The 12,511-nt window shown below is 39.4% G+C and overlaps 1 protein-coding gene across 1 annotated transcript in view; it reads left to right on the top strand.

Moving 5' to 3' along the window:
* Positions 1 to 7,942: 7,942 nt before the first annotated feature.
* Positions 7,943 to 12,511, top strand: part of slc7a14b (solute carrier family 7 member 14b) — a 9,615-nt gene continuing 5,046 nt past the window's right edge. Inside the window, exons 1-5 of the mRNA XM_026938273.3 lie at positions 7,943 to 8,313; positions 9,191 to 9,427; positions 9,824 to 10,041; positions 10,658 to 10,804; positions 12,484 to 12,511. The exon at positions 12,484 to 12,511 is cut by the window's right edge and continues 181 nt beyond it. Coding sequence (XP_026794074.3) covers positions 8,010 to 8,313; positions 9,191 to 9,427; positions 9,824 to 10,041; positions 10,658 to 10,804; positions 12,484 to 12,511 — 934 coding nt within the window. The 5' untranslated portion in view covers positions 7,943 to 8,009. The remainder of the gene's footprint in view (positions 8,314 to 9,190; positions 9,428 to 9,823; positions 10,042 to 10,657; positions 10,805 to 12,483) is intronic.

Here is a 12,511-nt window from a genome sequence, read left to right as displayed (position 1 = left end):
CCGTGCATCCTGCTTTGTGTGTCTATTTAATTCCCGTAAGAACAAACATAAGCAGAGTGGCTCGTGCTGACAGTGAGACAATAAGATCCATCATCATCATCGTCATCATCATCATCATCGCAGGTCTTCATTCATAATGCAGGAGATCTGATCATTTCTTAATCCTGCTCAAACTTAAACAATCCTGAACCAGCAGAACTCAGAACTTTTACAGTATGATAAATGTTTATAAGGAAGGAACGAGAATGTGAATGTGAACGAGAATGTGAACGTGAATGTGAATGTGAACGTGAATGTGCACTGGGAAAATGGATCGCTCTTTATCGCAGCATGGCCGGTTTTTACTCCTGACACCGTCACCATAGCGACAGGTCGTCTCGAGCGGAACCTGAGATCCACTCGAGCCTCGAGAGCCATTCTCCAGAGGGAATTAAAAATGAATTAGGTGCCACATCCCTGATCAGACCAAACACTCATCCTCATGCTGCCTTATCAGCTTCAGTTTTTCATCTGTTACTCTTTTACTCAGAGTCCCGTTAAAGGCTGATGATTAGATCCTGGATTTTGTTCATCGCCAAAGAAAAGTTGCATTTCACAAGTTTAACTGATACTGAGCATAAGCAAAGGCAGCCTGAAAAGTGTAGAGCAACCAAGCTCTAATAAGATCTTAATGTTCATGTTTTCTTTCTGAACACGTATCTGTGTGACATGCTGTATGATGAGGCAGGATGGAAGTGCACATTCTCAGCATTGGCTCGATTAGAGCAAATCCAGAAATCATTATCAAAATCCATAGCAGGGATCAACACACATGTATGCAATATCAATACAGCGCAATCAATAATAATAATAAATTAAACAAAACAATAGCTCAGGTACTGGAGAGAAAGTCCGAAAACAACAGACAATAAACAACCCTGAGAAATGCACGATACAATTGGCAAGACTTCGCAACACAAAGAGAAACACTAGGGTATACTAAGTAGGCAAACAAATCAAGGTGAAAACACAGAACAGGTGTACACAGTAAGGTAATCAGCCATGGCAGAACAGGGACAGAGACAGGACTAGACGTGTCAGAACACAAAGCAAAGCACATGGAGAACGAGAACGAAGCTCACGTCACTGAGAGCTGTAACTCGTCCTGAGAGTGGGGATTCTGTCAGCCTTTATTACTGAAAACTCTCGAGTCACGTCACACATCTCAACATGGTTTCATTGCAATTTCTGATTCTTCGTGCCTTCAGTTTACTGTCAGTTTTTGGTTCTGGTGTGTGTTTGGTTCCTCCGAGTGTTTCACTATCAGGTAGAGCTCAGAGTAGATGGTTTTATTACTATGATGGTCACTAATATACGCGACTGAATCTGATTAAACATTTCATTTGAAGAAAACGTTTGATGAATCACTGATTATTGTGTGATGTATTAATGACATGATGTTGATGAATGATAATTACAGTCATTTTACTACAGTAAATTTGGATACACCACATTAAATCAGATTTTTAAATCCTGGAACAAATGAACATCCCCTAATATATAAGCATTACCATGTTTACATATGGTTACCATGGTTACATATGAGCCCAAATATCTTTTATTGATTAACAGTAAGCTGAAAATAAATTAAACTGTGTTTTCCACTTTAATATCAAACATCAACCCCTTATATATCACGCTATCATATGAGTGTGAGACAGTTATTATTATTGTTATTGTTGTTATTATTATTTTGAATTGTATTTTATTATTAACTGTTCTTGATGCATGCTTATATACTTTGTTTTATGTTATGTACTCCTGTTTCTATTTTCTTTTCCTATGTAAAGCGCCTTGAGAGGCCTTTTTAAAGGTGCTATATACAATAAAGTTTATTATTATTATTATTATTATTATTACAATCAGAGTTACAGGTCAATTAAAAAAAACTCAATAAAGCATCACACTATAAAATACAGTGCATTTTTTGCACCTTCATAACAGAGTCTTCAGATCACTTTTATTAAATATTGCTGGATATTTCAGTATAAAAGTCTAAAGTCTAACTTTTGACCTTGAGGAAAGCTTTTAAACGTTTTCTCCTTTCAGCCAGAGCTCCATGTAGAGAAACTGGACACCACATTTTCATATCATGATACCTGTCTAACTCTCTGCATGATTTACAGCAAACACTTTAAAGCTGTTATGCAGTTTATCGTCACAGTATCGTGTTATCGATTATCAGCACGTCACTAAGCAGCAGCAGCATACAGTTAAGCCGCTGTAGTTAACCCTTTCCCCTTTAGTTAGTGCACATCCGGGTATTCTGCTGATGTATGGCTGGATCTGTGAATCAATGAGGACACACGCAGTGCGCGCGCAGGAGCGCAGGAGCGGCGATGACGTCAGCAGCCGGCGCTGAATGGGCCCCATGGGGATGAATAATTAATCTGCGGCTCTGAGCTAATGGAGGAGTGGGTGAATAATTCAGCGCGTCTGTGCGCTCCGAGTCTCCGCTGTGGAGCTCCAGCACCGCCATGGAGCACTGCACCGAGCAATCTGCACCACGAACCGTGAGTTTCTCCTCCACAATGTCCATTCCTTCCTGCTGTTTCCACCTGTTCACCTGTCTCCATTACAGCCTTAAAGCCTTCAGCTCCGTGGTGGTGAGAGGAGCTCTGAAAGGGTCAGGTGATGCTTCTCTTCTCCATCAAATATCTACTTTCTAAAATAACATCTAACATCTGCTAGAAAGTGCCAGCTGTTTGCCTGATGTTGTCTCTGGAGTCCTGCTGGACCTGGATGGAGCTTATACACAAAATAAATCCGAATTTCTCTCCAGCAGATAAACTGAGATGTGTGTGTGTGTGTGTGTGTGTGTGTGTGTGAAAACCTCACACTCTTCTTCTGCTGGACTGACTTTTATCAGAAACGCGTTTTGGTGTAAATCTAGCTATTCTAAACAGCCAGCTCGCTTTTCTCGTTTGTGATTGGCTGAGAGTGCAGAGGTGTTATCTCAGGTGTGATGTGTCTGAAATGTGGAGGAGAGAAAAGTGGAGAAGTGGAGAAGTGGAACAGTGTGTGTGTGAATGCAGTGTCCTGTTTAGTGTCTGGTGGAGATCTGTCAGTGTGCAGGTATTTATCTGTGTGTGGGGACCGAGTGATGAGAATAAGACTGAATATGTGACCATCTGTTCCATAGAAGCATTTGTTTGTTTGTTTGTTTGTTTGTTTGTTTGCTTGCTTGTGTACATTATTAGAGGAAAAATGCCTAAAACAAACAGGTCAGGTTTCGGTGTAGCGTTAGTTGGGTAGGTTAATACGCAAGTCAATACAAACAGCCCACAAAGTTAGATTTACATGTGTGTGTGTGTGTGTATGTGTGTGTGTGTGTTTGTGTGTGTGTGTGTGTGTGCGTGTGTGTGTGTGTGTGTGTTTGTGTGTCCTGACAAGCTCAAAAATAACAATCGTTATTATTTATCACCATTAATGTGATTTTTCATTATAGATAATCTTTTTTTTCCACAATCCTCCTTAGTCACATTAATTTTTGTGTTAATCCTTGCTAAAAAAATGCTAAATATTTAATGAATATTTAATAAACAGCTAAACAAAGTGAAAATAAATAGCCCGCGTGTGATGACGCAGGTATTTTAACCTTATTAAAGCTGTGATTTATTGCAGTAAATGGTGCAGTCGGACATGTTGATGGAGATCAGATTAGATCTGATGGAGCGTCGTACAGCTCCGTGTCTGTGTGTGTCCTTAACTCTTCATGTTAGTGTGTAAATATTTGGCATTGCTTCAGCTTCACCCTCACATCAGCGCTGAGGTGTTTATAATTACTCCATCATTTCCTCCCTATGAAACTGAAATGTCAAAATAATGATTAAAATAAAAACAACACTTACAAAGCACTTAAACTGGAGACTGCATTAGCGTTAGCTTATCTCTAATTTCAGATTTATCAGCTCTCCAAACTGGACGAGGGTGAACCTGCTAGTTTAACGCTGACAGGAAACCAACATGTGACTAATGGAGTAACTGATAAACACTGCACTTCATCCATCATCATCATCATCATCATCATCATCATCATCATCAGGCGTGTGATCTCATTTTCCAGTATGTTAGAGAGGTCAGGGATGAACACTGCTCCCATGTGAGCTGTCTTTCCTCACTAAAGCCACATTATGTGATGAAATATAACTACATAATACCTCTCTTTCTCTCTCTGTCTCTCTTTCTCTCTTTTCCTCTCTTTCCCTCTCTGTCTCTCTTTCTCTCTCTCTCTCTCTCTCTCTCTTTCCCTCTCTCTCTCTTCTCTCTCACTCTCTCTCTTTCCCTCTCTCTCTCTGTCTCTCTGTCTCTCTCTCTCTCTCTCTCTCTCTCTCTCTCTCTCTCTTCCCTCTCTCTCTCTCTGTCTCCCTCTCTCTCTCTCCCTCTCTCTGTCTCTCAGCATGCTTATTCATGTAGGTATTTGCTCGTCCTTGCACTTGACAAGCTCTGAAAGCTGCATGTCAGGCTTCAATCTCAAAATAAAGCAACTCTCATTAGTGCCACAGTGAACAGACTTTTTAAAACAGAAAACACACACACACACACACACACACACACACACACACACACACACACTGAGCGGTGTTTACACAGTGTATGTCGTGCTCAGGGTGTGGTGGTTGGCGAGCGGTGAAGAATGGCTCGTCTCTGGACTCTGGTCGTGACGTCAGTGCTTTGTCTGAACATAAAGAGGAAATGCAATTAAATTCACATCATCAGTCAAGTCAAGGTTCCTCTGAATGAATCATCTGCACGGACACACAGAGCTCGCTGTCTGTGTTAGGATTAAAATCTAGTGCAGTTTTAGAAATCTTTACAATTAAATCAAAGCATTTTATCATATTTTTATTATGGATTTTTTTCTGTGTGTGTTTCTGTACAGTTTCCTGATTTAGCTCAGTCTCTTTTTTATTTTATTCAACCTTATACCACAGCGCTGCCGAAGTCTCGAAGCAGAAGGAGTTGATTAGTTTACAGCTCTGACAGCAGCGCAGGTTTATATTAATGCGCTCGTTCTGACACGTTATCGTTTCTATAGTAACAGCTCATTCACGTGTACAGCGGACGCTCCACTGATAATAAATGGATTAAAAATTCCTTGTTTTCTGGAAGGAGATGTTTCTGTAACATTATGGAAGGAGTCTCCAGTGTCAGCGCTTTGTAACAGTCAGAGGTAAAGCTGTAACTGTAAGTTTTCTGTCTTCAGGACAGAGGAGTTTACGCTTCTTTGCGGTTTCTCAGTAACGTGCGGAACAAGCTGCGTGTTTTATTCTTATTAACTTGAAGAGAGAGAATAAAGAGGCTGGTGAGGGAACGAGTGTTTATAGCTGCTATAACGTAAGTGACAGCAGGAACTAACCCATTTCACTGAACACTAAATGTAACAATAAACAGATAAAGAGGATGATGTCATTCTTTAATAAATGAATAAATAATTGTAAACACTGTGGTATAAGAGAAATAAAACACTGTTTCAGGAAAATAATCCACTTCAGGGTGCAGTAACTCCGCATTACGTTCAGGCCGCATCGCACCACCACGTTGTGGATTATTTTCCTATAATAGCTTCCCCTCCAAGTGTTTTATTCTTATTTTGTACTTTGTACAAACTGTGCATTCGCTGTGAAAGTACAGGCTTTAATGAAAGCGTGCCACAACAAGGAGAAATGAGTGGGCTGCTCAGACACGAGAGACTGATCAGAGTAATTACAGCATCTTTAAACGGAAAATGAGAGAGAGAGAGAGAGAGAGAGAGAGACAGAGAGACAGAGAGAGCAAGAGACAGAGAGAGACAGAGAGAGCAAGAGACAGAGAGAGAGAGAGACAGAGAGAGAGAGAGAGAGTTTCCCCTCCATCTCTCTGATGATCTCTGCACATCTGCATTTCTAAACCTCAGTTTTTTTCTGTAGCAGAGATGTTCTCTGACTCTGAGCGGTTCTCTCACACTGGGGATGATTATTACAGAACAGCTCTTTGGGGGCGTGTCACTGTTTCAGGGGCGTGTCTGTGTTTCAGGGGCGTGTCACTGTTTCAGGGGCGTGTCACTGTTTCAGGGGCGTGTCACTGTTTCAGGGGCGTGTCTGTGTTTCAGGGGCGTGTCTGTGTTTCAGGGGCGTGTCTGTGTTTCAGGTCTGGAATCAGTCTCTGGCTGTAATTGGAGTGTGTCTGATGTCTGACGTCACAGTGAAAGAGATGAAAAACACACACGTGAACACAGTGAAGTGACGTGACGAGACGTGACGAGACGATACAGATTTCCAGCTGAAGGAGAAAGTGAATCATATTTAAATTAACTACCAGAAGATTGAGTTAAAGGAGCAGTACGTAATGATATTAAAGGAGCAGTACGTAATGATATTAAAGGAGCAGTACGTAATGATATTAAAGGAGCAGTACGTAATGTTTAGCGCCCACTGCTGCAGCACAAAGAATTACAACTGCAATATAAAGGCTCACAACCCGCCCCTTTTCCCCAACTGACTCCGCCCACTCTGTTCAAACAATATACTTGCCTTGTGGGAAGAGGGCGTGGCCGAGCAGCTCTGATCCTACCAGGGGTGTGGCTAATTTCCTGAAATGTAGAAACTTTACAAAATCTTTATTTTTAATAGCTTTAATACTCTGCCACAGAAATGATTTTTGATTGTGACTTTTTTACATAATATTTTACACATAAAATATTATTATTAATATTATTATTATTAGTAGTAGTAGAATAGTAATTTGGACCGTTGTGTAATTTTTTTTACACTTTAGAACTTTCTATTACTATTATGCACTTTTTCTCTGCGTCAACAGCGTAACAGTAAATATAATGCTTTTTATGCAGATTTAAAAAAAACACCTGATCTTTTACCTTTACCTGATTTCTCTCAGTCTTTAGTTATTTTTAATATACAGGAGAAGAAGCCTGTATACGGACACAGCAAAGATGACTGGCTTTTTCATTTTATTTCATTTTCTCTCATACTTTTACAAATCAATTTCAACGGCACGGCAATATTGCACCTCACAAATTTAAAGTGTCTTTACATTTATATGATTGTTAGAAATCGAGAAAGGTTTTTAAAGAAACTGTGCATTCTAACAAAAATCAAATGAAGCACAAAAATATATTTTCTGACCTAAAATCTTAACTCTCAGCCTCTGAAGGCTAAAAACTGCGTCAAGAATCGTTCCTGATAACAAGCTCAACTTTAAGAAGCAGTAATCAGTGAAGTGTTTAAAATGTTTCATTATCACTGCTTTAATATCTCTAAAGTCCGGGACGTTCTCTTCACTGCTGAATGAGGAGAACTGTGTGTTTTAGTGATAAATGGAGAACTGTAATGTCCTCTGAGCTCCTACACAATAACTCTATCTTTCATTTACAGAGAATTCAGGATCAGACGCTTCGTCACTGCAGTAATTAAACACTGCGTCTGTCACTTAGAAATAATTTTAATATTGTTTTATCTGGAACGATCATGCTTCATCCTTCATCAGTGCCGTGACGTTAAACACTGAAACTGTTGGATCTTCAAACAGAAGTCAGACAGAATTCCCAAATTCTTCTTATCGCAGAAACAGATGTGAACAGGGTGAAGTTGGATTTCAGTCACTATGGCAACCGGTTCTGGGATTTTTCCTAAACAGCTTCAAGAAACTGAGGCAAAAAATCTGAGAATAAATTTATTCTCTTTTGCATTCACTTGTTTTTATACATTTCTCTCATTCTTTTTTCTGTATCCCAGATTATTTTCTCTCTGTATTTTAATCATTACACTCTTTTTTCTTCTTTTTTAAAGTGTTATATAAATAAACATTATTATTATTATTATTATTATTATTATTATTATTGTTATTATTATTATCAGGCTAACTCAGTTCCTCGGACATCATGAAGCTCTCTGTTCTTGTTAGCCTGAGAGAGACGAGGAGCTGAAGATCACAGTGACGAGGAAACGCTTCACCCGCGTCTCTGAGTGAAGATGATGAGCTCTGTTTTCGCTAAGCTGAACCCCCGGAGGATCAAGTGGGAGGCGTCATGGTACGGCCTTCACTCTCGCGTGCTGAGAACCAAACCTCTGCACTCCATGCAGGAGGGTTCTGGGGATCTACACGGAACCGCCAGACTGGCGCAGGTTCTCACCACCGTGGACCTGGTGTCTCTGGGCGTGGGCAGCTGCGTGGGCACGGGCATGTACGTGGTCGCCGGGCTGGTTGCTAAGGAAATGGCAGGACCAGGAGTGATCTTGTCATTTATCATCGCTGCTGTGGCATCGATTCTGTCAGGTGAGAGGCTCGTTCATCAGACACGACATTTAGGAAGAAGTTCAGGCGTTGAAAGCCGGATTAAGATGGTGCTTCATCTTATATGAGACGGGTGGTGTGTGTGAAAGAGTCTGAAATACATTTCCATCATCTCCATCATCTCCATCATCTACACCATCTACACCATCTCCAACATCTCCATCATCTCCATCATCTACACCATCTACATCATCTCCATCATCTACACCATCTACACCATCTACATCATCTACATCATCTACATCATTTACACTATCTACACCATCTACATCATCTACATCATCTCCATCATCTACATCATCTACACCATCTCCATCATCTCCATCATCTACACCATCTACACCATCTCCATCATCTACATCATCTACATCATTTACACCATCTACACCATCTACATCATCTACATCATCTACACCATCTACACCATCTACATCATCTACATCATCTACATCATCTACAACACCTTCCTCATCTAATATTTCTCATTATCAGGTTACACTGAAGCAAATATGAGATTATTCAGCCTTTATCTAGACAGTTAATAGTTTCAGTTTTCCGTAAGGAGATGTTTATTTAACATTGATGGAAGGAGTCTCCAGTGTCAGAGTTTTGTAACAGTCAGAGGTAAAGCTGTAACGTTAATCTTCAGGACAGAGGAGTTTAAAAGAAACCTTTCTGATCAGGAAACACTCTGGTGTAGGTTCGGCATGGAGGTTTTAATGGTTCCGCCAGATGAGAAATATTACGTGATATTTTTTCAGTCTGTCACTTTATTGTTCACAAGTCCAGGTCCTGACCGTGTTTTATCTCAGCGTGTGGTCTGAACTGATACAGAGGTCGTGTTTTGTTTATCATCGAGGTGTGTGCTATGCTGAGTTCGGCGTGCGAGTGCCAAAGACCACCGGCTCGGCGTACACCTACAGCTACGTGACGGTGGGGGAGTTTGTGGCCTTCTTCATCGGGTGGAACCTCATCCTGGAGTACCTGATCGGCACGGCGGCCGGAGCGAGCGCCCTCAGCAGCATGTTCGACTCTCTGGCCAACCACAGCATCAGCCGATACATGATCACACACCTCGGCACTCTCAACGGCCTCGGTACGACACCATCTCACAGGTTCTGGAGAACGTTAACAACGTCATAGGGTGGAGTTTTTCCTGTGCTGTGTTAATAAAGATAAAGAAAACGTTAAAAACAATCACTGATATGATCAAGTTTTTTGTAAGGAGAAGGAGTCTCCAGTGTCAGCGCTCTGTAACAGTCAGAGGTAAAAGCTGTAATTTTAAGTTGTGTTAAATTGTTACTCAGGGTTTTGATCAGTGATTTTCTAATTCTTGTTCTAATTATTAGTCATTTTTAATAATCAGTATATCAAATACAAAAAGACTAGATGATGGGTCTGAATTCATCTCTCTGTCAGCTGAATAATATTTTGGTGATGCAGTTGGAGTGCGTGTCCACGCTAAACGATTCTCCTCTTTGCTCCTCTTCAGGTAAAGGAGAGGAATCGTATCCCGACCTGCTGGCTCTGGTCATCGCCGTTATCGTGACCGTGATCGTAGCTCTTGGAGTGAAAAACTCAGTGAGCTTCAATAACGTCCTGAACGTGGTGAATCTGCTCGTGTGGGTGTTCATGGTGATCGCAGGACTCTTCTTCCTGTCCGGAGAGAACTGGGAGGACGGCAGGTTTCTGCCCTACGGCTGGTCAGGGGTGAGGATGAAAACAGTTTATTTTTAATAAAATAAAATGCAGCCGTTATCTCCAGCACATGTATGAAGTTTTCAGTTTAACTTACTGTTAAAGATGAAGAATTTTAATGCTGAGGTGATTAATAATTAACTATTAAAACCTGAGACATTCTCAATGCAAAACTTTTCATAATTCATAATTAAACCTTTCATCCACTGTATGGAGAAAATGGAAAACATTGCAAACATAATCTTGCTGTTTAGCTTTTTTTCATTCTGTTCTGCATTTACAGCGTACTACACTATTCTCAATTTTATTAAGTCACTACAAAATATTGAATGTCTGTGCAGTTTATGTTTTTCATTAAATTAATGAATTAATTAGAAGTATTGGCCTTAAAATTAGCATTGAAATCTTCTTAATGTCTAAAAATGCAATAATAATTTTATTTAAAACACAAATTTTTAATTTTTAGCATTCATTTCTTATTTTTTCCCCATTTTTTTTACAACACGTTTAACTGATGTTTGATTACCAAGAATATACTCAACTGTTATGAAATGTAATAGTTATAGTTCTATGAATGAAAATTACACTGAAATATCTTGTGATCACGTTGATGTATTATATTTTACAGGTGATGCAGGGAGCTGCTACTTGTTTCTACGCCTTCATCGGGTTTGATATAATCGCCACTACAGGAGAAGAAGCTAAAAGTCCAGACACCTCGATTCCCTACGCCATCACCGCGTCACTCGTCACGTGTCTAACGGCATACGTGTCTGTTAGTATCTCACACTCACAAACACAGACGTTTTCTCCTGCATGGTAATTATATATCATGACATTTAAACGTCAACACAGAAGATTTTATAACACAACTCAGCTTGACATCAGAGGCTCTGTGACAGCTAATGTGTGTTGAATAAGCCTTCATAAACGTTTATGTACATTTAAGAGGTTGAAAGGCTTATGTAGCTGTTGTGTAGCGTTATAAACACTTTACTTAACATACCTCTCGTAAAAATACAGTAAAAAAAAACAGACAGTGTAAGGAAACACTTATTTAAATGCATTTTAATACTTATTCAAGGATATTTTACTGAATATGTCTACTGCTGGAAATATACAGACATATCAGATGAAGTATTTTTAAATAATTATTAAATAGTAAATAGTTTGGAACAGCTCTGAGACGAGAACCGCCTTCTGCTTTTTAAAATATTCATCTGTGCTCGACTTCCCTGCAGTACAGCTGATGAAAAACCCCGTGCATCTCATAAATTATTTCTGCCTGCTCGGTTACGAAAGACTTACTGTGTGTATTCATGCATTTAAATAAGCTGTGAGTTATTCTCTCTGTGTCTTAATTCTACGTTTACATTCCAGTTTCACATTTGGAAACACTTTAGTTGAAGCGCACCTATCAGTTAAGACTAAGTTCCTGAATATTGTAGTAAAATTACAGTAAAAATAATTCTTACTCCATGCTCCATTTACTCCATGTTTCCTGATCGTAAGTAAACCAGACACTGCACTTTATTTGAAGACTACCTACACTGGGCCTTCATAACACATTCATAAACCTTGCATAAATATTTTATGAAGCAATACTGAATGAGTTCCTGTATATAAACTCTACGTCTTAAGCCATGAGATAGCGTAAAAGTATTTATGAAGTTTATCACTTTATCTTTAATGATCGTTATCGGTGGATTGTCATTTTAAAACTGATCTGTTTTAAGGTTTTATTTTTACTCCAGAAGCCCTGAGCTGCAGGTGAGTGCTGATCATTAATTTATTGTGATATTTTATTCATATAATGGACAGCTTATTGTGCTATTCTATAAATAAGTACATCAAATTCCTGTGGTGAAAATGAGCTCTGTGACCCTGTGTTAGACTTGTGTTGGCTTAGTGTAAGTGTTAAGAATGAAAACTTTGACCAAACCTGAACACGTTAGATAAGATAAGATGAGATGAGATGAGATGAGATGAGATGAGATGAGATGAGATGAGATGAGATGAGATGAGATGAGATGAGATGAGATAAGATAAGATAAGATAAGATAATTGATTCTGCCTGTAGGGGAAATTGAAGTTGACACAACAGCACAAGCAGGAGGACTAACGTCAAAGAAAAGAAAAGAATTTCCCTAAATACCTATACATCAGAAGTAGTATAAAATGGAAATAATATAAGATAAATAGAAATAATAGTAATAGAAACAATAAAATAGATCAGTGTGTATGAACATATGCTAGAGTTCTAGTTCTGTTTGAAGTTTCTTCTCTTGTTTATATAATTTCACTTCATAAGCCTTCTCATAAATTCTCCAGGAAATTACACAGTGCTTATGAAGCTGTTATAAAGGCCTTCTGTAGATTCGCTTCAGACACTGTAATTTTTTGTACCATGGTTGAACAGTAACAGATGTGTGTGTGTGTGTGTGTGTGTTGTAGGTGAGCGTGATCCTCACCCTGATGGTGC

The sequence above is a fragment of the Pangasianodon hypophthalmus genome, chromosome 22 (assembly GCF_027358585.1).
Source record: "Pangasianodon hypophthalmus isolate fPanHyp1 chromosome 22, fPanHyp1.pri, whole genome shotgun sequence".
Classification (NCBI taxonomy): domain Eukaryota; kingdom Metazoa; phylum Chordata; class Actinopteri; order Siluriformes; family Pangasiidae; genus Pangasianodon; species Pangasianodon hypophthalmus.
Note: the sequence above shows the minus strand (reverse complement) of the source record. Positions and strands in the feature narration are given on the sequence as shown.